General features: G+C 37.2%; 1 protein-coding gene across 1 annotated transcript in view; it reads right to left on the reverse strand.

Annotated features, from left to right (window-relative positions):
* Positions 1-17188, reverse strand: part of LOC114146939 (calsyntenin-2-like) — a 157929-nt gene that overhangs the window by 20223 nt on the left and 120518 nt on the right. The window contains exon 10 of the mRNA XM_028021398.1: positions 732-894. Within this exon, the coding sequence (XP_027877199.1) occupies positions 732-894 (163 nt within the window). The remainder of the gene's footprint in view (positions 1-731; positions 895-17188) is intronic.

A 17188-nucleotide genomic window follows, 5' to 3' on the forward strand; every position in this document is an offset into this window, starting at 1 on the left:
GAAATATAAGGAGGCCATTTTCACAGGATATAGAAATAAGTTAGCACAAATGTGTATATTTGAGGCATATGAGTGTGTGTGGGCATGGATGTATATCAACCCAGATAAAATGTAAAATTAATTAACATATGTTTATTTATTTTTATTTAATAATGAGGGTCCATCTGAAAATATGGATAATCAATTCCTTGTTGATGATCCTTATAAAATCATGTGTGTGATTTTATACTTCTATCATGTTCGAAATACCATCCATCCATCCATCCATCCATCCATCCATCCATCCATCCATCCATCCATCCATCCATCCATCCATCGCCTCTTAGCAAATTATTTTGGATGAAAGACGGTGTTGCTTAAGTAAAAAATCTGATTTCTCTTTTTTTATTTTACAATATTTGAATGTTGTTGGTGCCAATAAAACGCTATAAAGTAACTAAATGACAAATAGGATTATGAATAAAGGAATAAGGATGTTTCTTTTGCATTGAAATGGAAAATATTCTGATATTCTGCGTGATAAAAAAGAAGCCCAGCACGGCCTTGAGATGAAATACGCTGCTGCATATTAAACATCTGACAGAGCAGTAAACACCTGTCAGCAGCTCTGACAACATGCTGTAGCAGCCGTTCTCCTACCGATTTCACCTTCTTTAATGCATAAAGCTCCATGTTACATAAACAAACCTGTACACATACATACATTCATCCATAAATACATACATACTGACCTTGCCAGCAGGCACCCACAGTCAGCTGGGTATCAATCTTTGAGGAATGAATCGGCCAATCATCCGTCACCAGGTACGGCTCATAAGTCACGCCATCGACGAAGAGTGTCACTGCCGGAAACTCCACGTTGATCACGTAGTAGTGCCACTCCTTATCACAGATCTGGAAAGCAGGGAGAAGCATTGTATTGAGACTGTCTTTCCGGTTCCCACATATTACAAAGCAAATCAAGCCTAATCTTCACATGCATGACAAAAGGACAGCTTCAAAAGGCTTTTCTGGGAATACCTTTTCATTTTTTGGTAAGAATGCAAGATTATTTCAATCCACTGTTTGGAAGGAGCATCTTACCTTCTGTAACTAAGATGCAACAAAGCCTTCGCCTCTTCCCTGGATCATTTGCTCCATGTCATTAGACAACTAATGAGGTGTTCATTAAAGGCGCTGAGCGAGAAAAGCGTGGCAGCTCCAGCCAGACACTTTTAACAAAAGGTGGAAGCATTCTTTGAATTTTTAGGGAAATCCCAATAAGGATGCCTCTTTCTTCCACTCACATTCCCTCTTCACATTATAAATACAAACACATCATCCTCTGCATAGAGCAAATATTATGGAAAAATATACCATAAATAATTGACATCTTTACTTAAAAGATGTCAACTATGAACAAGTATGTCAATATGGACATAAATATCTGAAGGATTTCCAACAACTTTTTAAATATTTTTCTATAATACATGCAGTTGTGCAAGTCCCTCCTGTCGGACTCCAACTAATTAAAATGGAAGTAAATATCAGATTTTTTGCATCAGAAAGCAGGTAATATAGTCTCCCAACTCAACAGCAACGAAGGTAAACTACTCCAGTACACACAAGCATGCAAGTAGAAGCAAACTTGTTCAGGGGACAACTCTTTCTGATGCCGCCCTGGGAAACCGCCCATATGGCCCATATCAAAAACCGCCGTTGTATGCGCATTTCCAAAACATATTTTACCGTCTCAAACCAAGCATGTCTGAAGATTCTCAGTTTACCAGGTTTTTGTATTCAGGAAGATTTCAAGGAAGTCATTTTGTTTTGAACGATAATTTAAAATGTCCCTTGCACCTACAAGGCAAATTGTGCAACGAGGCGGCAGTCGCTTGTCCTCATCCAGCCAGATAACCATCGTAATTCGTACATGTAGCTGTGCAGAGACGCAACGCAACAAAGTTGAAAAATTTTCAACTTTTGTTGCTCCATAGAACAGAGACATTTAGGTCAAAATAGAAAATAGTAGTCTGATTATTATGCGTTATGTAATATAAAAAATTTCAGATTAATCGCATGCTCTAACTTGTTAATGTTGACTGTCTTATGTATTGCACAAAAATACAATACAAAAGCACAAGCAAAGTGTACCTCACAGTACCCAAACCTTTCCTCACATATTCAAGAAACCTCAACACTTTTAATCGACAAAGTTAGCAACAAACAAAAACAGAAAGTTGCGCGCAGAAGCTTTTACTATCTCGTTCGGAAGCCTTCTGCAGATCAGCACCTGATTTTCCCACTCTCAGATACGTGGGTTGCTTTTGTTTGTCTCTTCAGATTCGACTCCACTTCTGTTGTGTGAAGCACGTCTTGACATGCCTGAGCGGGGGCCTCGGGGATGTTGCTGATAAGCTGCGCCTCGACCCTTTTTTGATGCTGATTCTGTTGCTTTTGTTTGAGAAGTTAAGATTCCACTGAGTTGATTTTAGCTCTGCACTGCAGCCAAGCCTAATTACTGTTCATGCAGTTAAACGATTATCTGATCAAGCTGTGTAATCTGAACAATGTGGTTTTGTTGTTCAATGAAGCCACAGAAGCATTTGATCATTTTTAAGTCATAATTACAACCTGGATGCTTACACAAAGCGGAAAACTAATGATGGCAGAACATAAATCAAGGATGTGCTTATAGATGCTTCATGTTAAACTGATAAGCAGAAGGAAAATTATAAGGTACTCATAAAAAGTGTGCAAACATTGATACCATGAAACAGCTGATGAAGTCTGAATGTTTTAAACTATATAATGGATACCATCTCTACAGCCACAGCAGGTGCAGAAGAGATAAAAGACCTGAAGAAGAAAACATGTTGTGCTTTATGTTATCATTTTTAATTAACAGAGAGACGATCTGATCAGGCATTCATTAAACGATAAGAACAACATCTAGAGTGGAGGAATCACTTCAGAGTGACGTTTTTTTTTAATCAATAAATGATGGTGCAGATTGTAAACAACAATCCCACTTACTGATTCAACTGGAATCAACAAAGACCTGGCTGAAAATAAAACGATTCTAAAATAACTACATGTGGCATGCACAACTTTAATAATATCTGTACAGACCACATTTACTATGTTAGAATAAATGTAGGAATATTTCAGAATAGAAAAGAAACAGCCGTGCACGATTACATTCTAGTAATTTCCGCTCAGCAAGTTAATTTATTTTAAAAAGTGTCTTTGACTCATGTGCAGAGCTGGCTGTGCGCCTGCTCTCCATCCTGAGCAATACTGGCAGATTTCCTTTGCAAAGTTAATTTATTTGGAATCTGTTTACTAAACTCAGCATGCGTAGCTTTACATGGAGCATTTTTACAATGACACGACTTGTATTCTGTATATTAAACAGAAAAAAAATCCCCAGATTTTCCCCACGTCTAAAAGCAGACAGGTTCAGCTTTACACTCAGTTATATCCCTGTTTGTTCTTTGTTTTTGTTTAGTAAGTAGCACACTAGTTATCCTAAATACAATGTAGATAAACTGTTTCAATCAGCAGAACTTAAGCAAATGTCAGAAACGTAAGTTGTTGTTTTTGGTGAAGTTGTTAATAAAAGAAAAACCAAAATTTGGTGTAAATCAGAAGGTAAAATGCATTTTACCTTCCATTTGCTCTACTACTCTGCGCTGTTTTTTAATGACAGCATTTGGCGACTCCGGTAACTGATTAATGCATCAAAAAGTTGTTGGAAGGCAGTAGATTGGTAATCCAACCAAGGTCCATGTTTAATCTGAAGTCTTTTGCATCAAGGTCAAGTTACGTTTCTCATCTGCAATGGGGGTAATTCTTATGTAGTCTACAAAAACCACTGGATTAGTGTAGGATTTTCTAGTCATCAAAGGCAAATTCTTAAATGGGCATTTAGCCTTGAATTAAAGGCTAAATATCCTTTAAATGAAGAACTTTGCAGCTTTCTAGAAGTTTGTTCAAAATTAGAGGAGCACTGAATTCTGCTTCTCCGTGTTTGTTTCTGACTTTGGATACGCAGAGCAGACCTGATGAACGACAAGAGATCTTTAGTGTGTTTTGGTGCTAAGTCAATTAATGGTGTAAAAACTAACAATAGCATTTCAAAGTCTATTCTCTGAGTTACATGGAGCCAGTGTAGGAAGTTTAATACTGGAGTGATGAGATTTATTTCTGTAGTTTTAGTGAGAATGGGAGCAGCAGCTTTGGAAAACCAAATTAGAGAGTTTAAATCTACAAGCACCCCGACTTCAATATCTAATATAGATGTAACAAATATAAAGGGAAGTGAAAATTTTATGAAACCACAATTAACTCTTCAAAAAGCTTGTAACTCATTAACACTGTGCAACACATTCCTTACTCTTACTTTATCGAGGTTAGACTATATATTATGAAATTTAACCTAAAAGAGAATGAAACTAGACATACACTAGATGCATTATTAGATAAAGAATAAAGCAAAGAGAAACAGAATCAAAACAGAAAACTGTAACAAAGCATTAGTAAAAAACCTAGAATTGACAGAAGCTACTGCTTCTCTTTGTAGGAATCAAAGGTGAACCTCAAAGTATCTGTATTTACAGTACAGGGCTCAGTCTGGCACATACATATTTCCTGCAGCCTTATTGGTAAAGTTAGACTTTCAGAAACATTCAGGGAAAACCTTGAATAAGTTCTGTTGGTGGGAAAATCTGACAGCACCAAAGTGATTTTCTGAGTTTGACCCCCACAGTGAAGAAGATGATTTCTGTTGTATCTATTGTGTTTTTCACTCAACTTCTTTTCTCTGGGTGTAAAAACTGAGGAAGTGGAATCCAGACAGAAACAGAGAGACAAAAACACATGCCCACAAACCCCCACACACCATTCCCCATAGTTTTTAGTGTTGCTTTTGGAACATATTCTCTGCAACTGCATTTATTGAAAATCCTTTCCAGGAAGCATCCAAACCAAATCCGACAGCTCAAAGATCTTAAATAAAACGTGAGCACTACAGCGAATCAGCTGAGTGATGGACACTAAAAGAATTGAAATTTCCATACAAATCTGCCTCAGAGTGGCTGTAGTGCTAAAAATTATCTCAGCAGATGTGATTATTGTAATTACCAGGTACTAATCTCTAGAACCACAGCAGCGCTCGGTTAGCTTAAGCTGCTGACAGACTTCAAAATATCAGAAATGACGCTGGCACAACACAGGCACGTGCGTTGGACATAGACCTCATTAGCAGATAAAATCAGCAGCTTTCTTTCTGCTGCTGAGGCACGTTTAAACACACACAGCTTGCCTGAAAACATATTAATCAGTGGGAGGTTGAAAGCATTCTTCCTCGGCATCAGTGTAACAAGACGTTGAGTGTTGAAACACTCTAATGAGCCGGTCCCAAGGCGGGTTCAAGACCTGCTTACGATGAACTCAATTATCAGAGCAGTCCCTCAAAAGAGACACAGTTACAGCGATGCCACGCCCACACAAACACATTTCAGGTGTTTTTTTATTTATTTATTTCTTATTTATTTTTGCTTACATTTGGGCTTAATCATTTTTATTCCACAGTTCAGAAAAAAAAAGGTTTGGTAAAAGGTGAACACAAACAGAGCGGATGAATGTAAACATTGCGGCATGTCAATCTGCATTTCTAATCCTTATTTATTTACCACCACAGTTGGCAGTTCTTTATTTATTTAATGAAATATTAATTATTTTAATGACATAATTAGTTTAATTACATCTTAAGGGTGAAAGAACTCAAACATATTGTAAATGAAGTTTAAAGAAAGTGTGTTGCATATTAAACACATTACAACTAAACACTCTTTATATATATGTTTCCTGATAATTATTAATAATTACTGACAATAGTTGAAATGGGTGAGAGAATTTGAAGGGAGATAGAAAAAGGAAGGATGTGAGAAGAAGAAACTTGTGTTTTTGGGGGTGGAAGAAGGATTTCATGAGGTTAAGGATGGAAGGAAAAGTGACGGGTCAGGAGAAGCAGGTGGAAGGATGCTCAAGGTGTCAAACAGATGAGCAGTAAGATTCTGATGGATGAGTGGAAAGAGGAAAAGACGGGATGCAGAGTTGGAGGTCTGTTTGGGCCACAGGGCGCTACAGATGTTCAGACTTGAGAGCAGCATCCTTTGGCGTCTTGCTGCCTCCAGCTCCACAGTCCTCCTTTCTTTTTCTCTGCCTTTTTTTCTCTCCATAAAACACAGTGATTTATGGTGATTTTTGTTCTCCCTATGAGAAAGTAGAGGCGGCTCCTCTTTTTCTCCTGCAGCTCTTCATTCGCCTTCGTTTTCAAATATTTTGCCTCGTCTTCCAACATTCGGGTCTTTTCTTTCTTCTGATTTTTCTGTCTCTTTTTTTCATCCAGATTTCTCTCCTTTCTATCTTCAAGTGTTTCATGTCTTCATCAGCCTTTGATATTTTGTGCCTCGTCTTGCTTTCTTTTATCTTAGAACAGCGTCATCTGTTCTCGGAGAACCTTTTGGAGCACTTCTGTTTTCTTGTGGTCAACAGATAATGTTTGAGTTTCTTTCTTCAGCTCTCGCTGCTGCCCCTCAAACATTTACTTGCAGCTTCCAGTTGTTCATTTTCAGAATATTCTTTTCTGCATTTAGGTCATTCTCTGCTTACTAGTTCTCATTTTTAGTTGTTTCCAGCTCCTTCAGTGTTTGTTTTTTCTTTCTCTCAGGATGAAATGCAGACTCCATCAGGTCCAAACTGCTTTTCATTGACTTGGCACTCTTGGCCTCAGATTATCTGCATATTTATGCAGGAGAGTAATGATCTTTTCTTTGTAAACATCCCAAAAGTTGTTTTCCATCAGAGAGGACCTTACTGACCCGTTAGTGTGGAGTTGAAAATTGTCCTTGATGTTTTGCAGAGCTAAACTGATATCTCTCAAGTAGATTATTTTAGTTTGGTCAGAAGAAGTTCGTTTGGTAACCATGAACAAACTCCATGACTGTTCTTCTAAAGTTCCTCTTTTAAACTGTTGCTATGACTACAGGTTTTAACACAGACGTGCCTTCGATGTTAGATGTCTGTTCAGCTTTATGACTTAAATAAATAAAATAAAATAAAATAAAATTAACCGTCTTCTTGGTTTATTAGAGTCACTCTACATTTCTTTACTCTTGCAGCTTTTGGTTGGTTTGACATGTACAGTAGCGACAGCAGTGGGAGTTGTTACGACCTCAAGCTTTTTCAGGGACTAAGACAACCAATCAAGTTATTTATGGCTTAGATTTACACACATTATTCACATGCAAGCTTTAAGAGACTGTCAAGCTGGAATACCTATGATTAATCATGACTTATGAACAGCACAATTCTATATCTTTCCAAAACCTTTCCTGGCCATAAATGGTGTTAATCACGTGACACCTTAAACAAACACAATCAGTTACAGCAACGTTATTTTTTTCTGTTAAAGTAATTTTTAAATATGCAGCATCTTTATAGCAACTAAAGGTGACATGGAAACTTGACTGCGCAACAAAATTGCGCTGTAAAATGTGTAATACGGCTCCTTTAAAACGCAAGTGTTGACCTCCATCTTTGCAGTCCTCTGAATGAAATTGTTCACTGAAAAATGTACATGCTTATACATTTACGTAATACATTTCTAACCAATATGTCACACTTACATCAAACGACTCGTTGACATGGAATACACTTGTATATTATGTGTAGAAAATGGTCAGAATGTGCCGGACTATTGTTTATCTTATCCTGCTCTTTATCTAGAAAATGAGTAAAAAAAATTCAGTTTTGGCAGGAAAATTACTTGATCATTTTGAAGCTTTGTGGCAGGACTTATAGCGATTGCTTTAAGTGGTTTGTCTGTAAGAGCTGTGAACACTAAGGAGTTTTTTTTTTATCTTTTAGTGGAGGTAAGAGATGTTAAAAAAACCCCACATTGATCCTTGTGCAACCCGATACGTAAATCATGAAAAGGACTAAACTATAAAGTAAGATCTGTAAGAACTGAAGGCAGTATGAGAAAACCTCACCTATCGTTTTAATCTATAAAGCAGCACATTGTAATCAACCAAGAAGCAGAGAGAGCATTAAAAAGACTCCTCCTAAGACATGTATTGATTGAATGTTTTAATAAGGCTGCTGTGGTGACTGGAAAGAATTTCAGAAAGATGCCTTTTCTATTAAAAAGCAGATTTTCTGCTCTTTTTTAACAAATTGTTCCCAAAAAATGGAAAGATTAGTAAGCAATAGTTGCTTGTTGTTATTTGGGTCCTTAAAAAAGATTTGATCGCAGAATAAAACCTTTGAGCACCTCTTTCTGGCATTCAGATGATTTGTAACTTTGTTGGACATGATCAAGTATTGGCAGACTCTTACACACAGCTTTCTGATCTTTCCTCCGTTACTTTCCCTTTCTCCCCTACTAATAACCAGAAAGACTAAATCCTACTTTGCTGAGCCAGGTTTATTTGTGTTGTGTATTTCAATGCCGCACCGCTGTGGATTATTGCTGAGAATAAAGCTTCACATTTAAGTCCATCTACTTGGGGAACTCTGCCACAAAGTGTTTTAAGACAAAATATTACATCTCAGGCCCCAATAAAAAGGAGAAATAGCACCAACAGGAGCTGGAAAATTACACAGTTTGTAGAAAGTATACTTACAGTTTAGGTTTTCAGCTTCTAGAAAAATACTTAGGCTCTACCTGCAATGGCTTAGGTCAACTAACAAGTGGAGCAGAGTTTCAAATCTTTTCTCTTTTAAGAGGGCTTATGTGACCGATGAGGCAGAGTAGATCCAAATGAAAACAAACTCCTTACTCATAGGCAGCATTTGTGAATTTTAAATCTGCTGACATAAACAGAACAACAAAGTCTTTGTGTTTGGCTGCCTGGAAGCCACTTAATAAGGTCAAGATCATTTGGATTCACTGGAGAGGGATGAAGAGGGATTCATAAAGCACAGAAGAGGGATTCATAAAGCACAGAAGAGGGATTCATAAAGCACAGATGAAAGATGTTTATTTTAATGTTTCTTGTCATTTAGAGGACTTTCACACCATCTGAAGGGCATGTCAGTGTTGGATTCTATACAATTTGACCTAATGAATCCTGTTAATGTATGTATCATTCATTCACTAAATGGGTGTTGAATGTGTCAGCGATGAGAGATCACTATAGTTCTTCATTATAATGAATTAGGTAACAAGAAATAAGATGTAGCTGATGCAAAATGCAAACAGTAAACCTTTCCCTTTAGCTCTTACTGTCAGAAGCCATTTTAATTCTTCTGATACTGAATTGATCACCCACAAAAATCTATTGTGTGTAAAAATGCAGTTTAATAATCTATTCTCATTCCTCTCCCAGAATCATTTAGTTGTAACAACCTGTATTTAATTACGTATGATTAAGGATTTATTAAATATTAATACGGACTGATTAACGTGAATCTAATGAACCTTTCTTAAACAATAAACAAATAAATGATCAATTCTGCATCTGCAGGTCTCAGTTTTGATAAGAAATGAGTGTTTAAGAGCTATGCTGAATAAAATCAAAACTTTATCAAGTGTTGACTCGATTGCTCTCTGAGGATTAAAGAAAGGCCTAATACAAATAAACAGGAGCCATCTGGATGTGTCAGTTTTCCCAGCATCAGGAACTGATGCTGGGAAAACTCTAAACTACTTTTAGTTTCTAAACTACTTTTACAGTCCAGAGTCAGGCTGTTCATTCACAGAACTAAACTGGACTTTAGTACCCACTCTGCTATTTCCTAGCTCAGCTTATCCAGCCAAAGCCATTGAATGTTTGGATGGTTTCCTACTTTGGATCACTACAAAATCAAACACCGAGTCATGCTGAGCAAAAAACAAAACTTAGTAACTCAGTAAAAACTTCACATAAAAATGGACAAAAATATGGATGTATACAATTCAAAGATTTTTTTTATACTGAAATCTGACAAGTCAGCCCGTCCTGATGAGACAGGTGGCCCAATCCCTCAATCAACATCAAAAGATCCGCAGAAAGACTTGGCTCCAGGCCTGAACTCTCCAACATGTGGACCACTACTGGTCCAAAAGTACAAGCAAAGTCAGCTCCAAATTGCTCACAGCTTCATTAATGAGCCAAAGAGATTTGGGAATTCTGCTCTGAATGAATAAAAACTGGGTCTTTCTCGTCTGGAGGAGGAAGAATAAAGTATGTGCAGCGAAAAGAGCACCATGACCAAACATAGCAGTTTGTGTTTTAATTGGAGAAACTGCCTGTTTGTTAACAAATTTAAATTGTTCCTGTTTGATTTGTTCATTGCAAACAGCTGCTACCCGGAGCAACTTCACAGTAAGTCAGAATAAAGGATGCGAGATGAAACAACAGATTTAAAGACCTCGAAGAAGGTTGATAGAAAACACAATGTGATGTTAAAACAATTAGGGAAGGAGCCAAAGTGCTTCAGTAAAATTAGGCAGCTCCATACATTGGTTCATATCTCAAGCGCTTAATGGAGAAGAAGGCGGGTACAGCCTGGACAGGTGACTATTTCATTCATTGCAAATAAACAAAAAATAGATCTTTTTTTAAATAAATGGCAAAATTTCAACATGTGAGTTGTGAACAATTTGTTTGAATCCAGCTTTAGATGGTTGTTTTGCAGTTCGATCTTCACCGATGGCGAGGGTCATGAAGAAACGTGCATGCTGCATACTGAAACAGTTTTCCTTTGATTCGGAAACATTGTTTTCTTGTGTTTGATGTACACCATGGTAGAAATTGCACAAGGAAAATGATGAGAGCATCAGGTAGATTCCTGGTTCTGTTGCTTCCTTTTCCTTCTGTTTTTGTTTTGGATTAAAGGTTGAGAAAATATTACTTGACCTAGATTTTAGTTAAGATCCTCTTTAGTTGGAATGCTCCCCATTATAGTTACTACGACGTCATTTCGTTCTGTTAGCTATCAACATTGTTTTACTGATGTCAGAGTGTGATTGCTATTTTTCCCAATTTAGCTTAAGAGAGATTATTTTAGAGAATGAATGTCTTTGCCTGAGGGCATCAGTATCTGCTCATCTTCTTCTCATCTGTCCTAGTCCATGCCCTATTGTCACATCTAATTTCCTCATTTTTTCCCCTCCTCTGATATCCCCACCTTCACATCATCATCCCCTGCCTAATTTCCTCTTATCTTATCTTTCCCTTTTAATCTTCTCTTTCCCTCTTCACATTTTTCACCTCTATCCACACCGATCCTCTCTTGTGCTGAAACAGCATTTTATGTGGGAGACAATTTGATTGTCATAGTGAAAAAGAAAAGAATGAAAAAAAATACATTGTCATTCAAAAAGTATACTTTTATAATGTTATTTGAATTTTATTTTGTAAATTGAATTGTATACATTTATTTCATAACTTGTTTTGCTAATCTCATGATCAAATAAAAATGACCAAAAAGCTTAAAAAGGTAAAAACAGAAAATGTGAGGAAACACAGTCTAAAACAAACAACAACAAAAACTAATTTACATTTTCTAAAATGTGATTTATGCCAGCTGCACAACAGAAAAATAAGACGAAGACTTTGACCTCTTCAGCTTAATGTCCTACAATAAATTAAATGGTTTTTTTGGTAATGTTTAGGAATCCTCTTTTGTTTTACAATCTTATTAAACCTTCTGCTTTTGCCCTTTGTCAATGTTTCACTCCCAGAGAGTGAAACGACTCAAAGAAGCATCTGCACATTATTAAAGTTCCTTTCTCCAACCAGCATGAAAAGCGTTTATGTCTCCTGCTGAAAAGAGGCTGATGGATTTAAAGGAAACAGTAAATGGACGGATGGCACAGGCTGTCAGTGCAGCAGTGACGACAGGCTAGAGAGGCACACCCAGCATGTACGGTAATCACACAATGAGTTTAAGTGCCTCCACTTTGACACACGAACACTGCCGCTATCCGTCGCCCTCAGATCTGAACAAACAAACACACGCACACACACGCCCATTGGAAAGTTATTTACATTTTGAAGGATAATAAGAACCTAAGGCAGACGGACTCCTGCTGAGCAGCTAAATGCATCTGGAAAATAGTGACGACAAACCAAACAAAAAACCCAATGAAATGTAAATGAAAATCCATTTTGACGCTGTGTTGCCACAGATGAGTGAAAATACAAAGCAATTCTTTCAAAAAGTATTCATGCACCATTAATGTTTCAGCAATTCTTCTGATTAAACTTACAAATGTAAATGTTATTGTTTTTGTGTTAATACTACCAGATTCTTAATAGTGAAATGGAAAGAAAATCATGTTTTTTTTTAAACGTTATTTACAAATTAAAACCTGAAATGTGTTAAAAGGACTATGAAGAGAATGGGGTTGTGATGCCACAACTCAGCTTTTTTTCCATTTTAGGGATTAAAATGGGTATTATAACTATGTAGGACTATGGGAGATCCACAATTTTATCAGATAAGGTCTAAAGTTTATGTGTACTGAGGTAAAGGCCCCAGTATTTACCAAAGGACATAGTTTTGATGTGAAACAATGGTTACTTTTTTCTGCTCTCTGTCTCATTTCCCTGCACAGAAGTGGGAAAAGGGCCATTGCTTATTCAGCTCTGTTAACATGAAACATGTTGCAAAAAGACTGGAAATGAACGGAGCACTTTTAAGTCCAGACTGAGAGCACTAGAGATTCTTTAAATTGCTATTGTTTTTAATAATAGCATTTTAATTGCAATTTAACTACTAATTAAAATGATGGACGCCTTTGAAAAAGAGGTTTTTAATCTCAATGGGACTTTCCTGGTTAAATAAAGTAAAATAAGATTTGAAGGAAACACAGAAAATTCCTCATTTCAAATTTATTTAGAGAGTTTTTTGCCAGCATTTGAAACAGGCACTGGTAACCATCACTACGGTGCTTCACAGTGATGGTGATAATAATACATTCCTCCACAAAGTTGTAACCAATGCTACGGCTTTTGCTATGTCCTCTAAGTGCTGAAACTCCATTAACATCACAAAAATATTTGAAAGCTGTGGGAGACGGACAGGATCTCTTGTTGACCGGAAGCTAATTTGGATCCAATTAAATGTCTTATTTTGCCATGATCACAGGCTGTAGTCTCTTACTGGGGATGCATACAGCAGTCCTTCCCCGAGTTCTCTCTCCACATTCTCTTTCTTCTATTTTTCTGTCACTGTGTCTTTCTGATTACCATTTGCACAAAAAAAAAAAACAGTTCAGTGGAACAGACAGGAAGCCTCTAACAAGCACTGTACTGTTTAGCTTTGCAAAACCGCTCAAGCTCAGTACAATTGAATAAGGAATGTCTGTGAGTATCAATGTTCAAGTTCTCAATCGTATTTAAGTCTAGACTTCATCTAGGCCATTCTAGCACAAGAGTGTACTCTGATTCAAATTATTCTTTTGCTGCTGTGGCTGTAAGTTACAATCATGCAACACATCTATGTTATTATCCAAATGCAATTGGTGGTTAACCTGAGAATGTACTGCCTTGTGCCTCATTAAAAACTTCACAGTTTCTTTCAACAAAATATACTGAAAGGGTTTGACATATAGCAATTTGTTTCACACAATATTGCAATAACCCTCAGTAAATATTAAATTAGATAACAACAAAGGAAGCAGCTTCTCTCTTATATACTTAATTTAAATGCTTTTACTTAACTTTTAAAAACGTTTAGTACAACCTAAACATCCTGATCCTTGATTAAAGAAAATATCTTTAAATTGATCAGAGGCATTTATTAGTCTCTGCTGAAGGAGATAAAAGCACATTACTGTTTGCCTAAACACTTTAACACGTCCTGATATCTATTGCAAACAGGGAGAGAATCTCTCCACTCACACAGCGTCACAACTGTCTGCAGCATCCAATTAATCTCCTGAGAAACAAAGCGAGGGCTTCTAATCAACACGAAGCAGGGAACAATCTGCAGTACCACAGGCATGGTGTTAGCAAGCAGATAAGGCAGATAAAGCTAGATGCATTACTGACAAGCAGAAAATGTGATACTGGTTGACTCCCGCACTGTGGCGCTGCCACTAACCACAGACAGAGACGATTAATAGCAGGGGATTTTACAGAGTTTCTGAAGGGAACAAATGTTTTATTATTTCAGGCCGTCTGGATGGAAATACCGATCGAATCTGAAGTGAAATTTGTTTCTAGAAATATATAGCCTCAGGTGGGCAAAACTAGCTGGACTCATCTCTAAACTCTGACAAACTACAGGGTGGGTCATAAGTTTCCATACATAGAAAAAATAAACATTTTTTATTGGACAACTGTTTTTATTTTTGTGGGACTTTGTGTAATCGCTGCACGTCTTGGACCACTTTCTGGTTGATCTGTAACATTTCCAGTTTTCTGAAACTTGCAATTAATTTTTGCCTCTGTGTCGTGTGTGATCCTCGTTCCATGTTTTCTGTTTAAGTTTCGTGCAACCATGCGGCTGGTTCCCGATCCAGGCATCAGTATAATTTCAATTCTTTGCTCTTTTGTCAAAAACATCTTCTTGGGTATCTAAAATATAAAAGAAATATACATTTTACATTCTCCTATGTATGGACATGTATGGCCCACCCTGTACAGCGCTGGTCACTTTTACTAGCCTTCCTGGTAAAGTCCCAAAAATTTATATTTTAATGTGGTAACATTGAAAAAAAAAAATCTATCCTCACTGGGATAAAATCCCATGTTAAGAAACAATTGTTTTAATGAAATTACTGCTTTTACATTTACTGTCCTGCTCAAATTAAACCGTCCACCCAAATGGTTTGAATGAATTTTGAAATGAAATTAATTATCTTGGACTATGTCTGAGTATCGTCACAAAGGGTTTAGCATCACATGTTACTTCTGTTCTTGGCATAAAAATTTATACATGTAGGTGTTTTTAAATGAGAAATGTTGGTTTATTGCAGCTTGTACCCTGTTTTCTGAACCATCGTCTATGTGACTTGAGTCCATGTTTTCAACATGACTTGAAAAAGATTTTCTGATTGAGCAAATATCCTCAGGGCAACTGTAGTTGGCTAATAAACTCCCTAGGCTTCAGGAAAGTGGGTTCTGTGTACAAACAGCTGTGATTTGTCCTCCAGTTCATAATGAAGACTGAAAAAAGGGAGGAAGATAAGAATCATCCTTGTGCGTGCGCACAGCCACGCGAAATTCAAATAAGCCGGCCTGTGGACGCGTGTGTAAAGGTTTCTGTCAGAAGTGACATTCCTACAGACTGTGGATCGATGTGGCAAATGGGAGCTTCTCTCTTCCTCCCTCGCTCTTTGCCAGCCTCCTTTCATCCCGCTCTACCCCACCTCTCCTGGGATGAGAATTGCAAAATCAATAGAGCTAAATGGAGTTGCCACGGAAGCCATTGAGTGTCCTTACTAAGTGCAGCAGCTATAAAACCCCTCACTCCGCTCTCCCCCTGTTTACCACTCTCCTCATTCAACAATCTCCACTGCTCCTGTCCTCATTATTCCACACAAAGAAATACAGCAGCTCTAATTCATAGGTCACTCCTTGAACTTCAGAAACTCAAGGATAATGATAAGCAGTAGCGGTAAATCACTGGTGAGTCAGACACAGAATTATTATGTAATAAAACATAAAAAGAAAGACATACAGCTAGAGCTCAGTACATAAGTCACAACATATAATGCTTGCCTTCATTATTCTTTTATGTACTCAGTACAAGTCGCTGAAAATGGTAGTTAAGGGCTGAGTAGCTATGTCTCTATGGGGAGTTGATAAAAAGGATTGATTCACTGGATTTCTCCTCAACCTTCAGAGGAAATAAGGAAGTATAAAACCTGGACTAACACAGACTGTTTAATGTGTTTAAATGTATTAACAACAAATATTTAGACAAATTTTAGGACATTTAAGTAGACCAAAGAAACGGTTTTCACCAGAGATAAAAGGAGGTTCTTGAGGAGAAGTGACTGCTGTAAAGTCAATGATTCAATCCAATTGGCTGGGTTTCCATGGAGAAAAAAAAACTTTTTATGCACCAACTGTAATAACCCGCTTAAAGCGATCGGATCTGATTTTACCCAATCGCTACCGTTTGGCTCAATTTTCAAGGAAGCTACGATGTGAAGCATTCCGGAAATGGCATGTAGAGTAAACAATCGTCCCCCACTGCAAAGAGAAAAGTGTCATTTACATCTTAGGTGAATAAATTTGTACTGGAAAAGAAAAAGGTTGCATGGCTCCTCTGTCTTATTTCCACTGACTCACAGAAATGGGCAAATTAGCACAAAAATAAGCTGGATTGTTTTATGTTAGTGACTGACAGCAGCTTGTTTCAAAACACATAAAATAATATCAAAAGTAACAAGCAAGACTTTTTTTCTTTAGTCTTTGAGTGCAAAAAGTCAAACTTTCATGTAACCTGTTAGTGGTCTGGATTAGACTTCTCCAGGCTTTCTGAAAGTCTCTTAAAGTTTGTTTTTTTTTTTGTCTGGTTTGACGTATCTTTTTACTCCAGTCCTTGCACCTGACTATTACAGCACAGTTTGTGCCTAAACAACGAGGAAAGTGGTTAGGTGGAGAACAAGGGGAAAAGTGTCAAGTCTAACAAAAAACCGTCAACGGGAGGAAAAAAATATTTAAAATTTATGTTTAAAAAGAGATGCATCTGAAGAGATGCATCATCCTTCAGTCGATCATCCTCTATTTGCCAGGTTTTCATATAACAGCAACATTTAGTCACCTGGTTTCTGTTAAAATATTTTATATCTCTCACTATGTTAATAACTCTTGTATTGGTCATGGGTTCAACTAAACATACGGGAACGAACTTTATCTTTGTGGAGAAGCTTTCTGCTGACACGACACAGGCTAATCCCTTTTATCTGACAGTTCATACAGAGGTGGTCTTTCCAAAAGAAACACTTTTGTTTGAAAATGTTCCTATTCTGGACTAAAAATAAGGGAAACTGTCTTCAATGTCAAAACAAAAACTTGTGTAGACTTTTAAAACTCCGTAAGGATGAACAGAGGCAAATTAAAAGGAAGTCTGAGTCCATAAAACTGGAGATCAAAACTGTTTATGATTAAAATATTTCAGGCACCAACCAGCGCTCTTGATTGTAGTAACTTGTCTCCAGGTGAAGTTTCTGTACCCGGCACAATATTCAGCTAGA

This window comes from Xiphophorus couchianus, chromosome 6 (assembly GCF_001444195.1).
Source record: "Xiphophorus couchianus chromosome 6, X_couchianus-1.0, whole genome shotgun sequence".
NCBI lineage: Eukaryota > Metazoa > Chordata > Actinopteri > Cyprinodontiformes > Poeciliidae > Xiphophorus > Xiphophorus couchianus.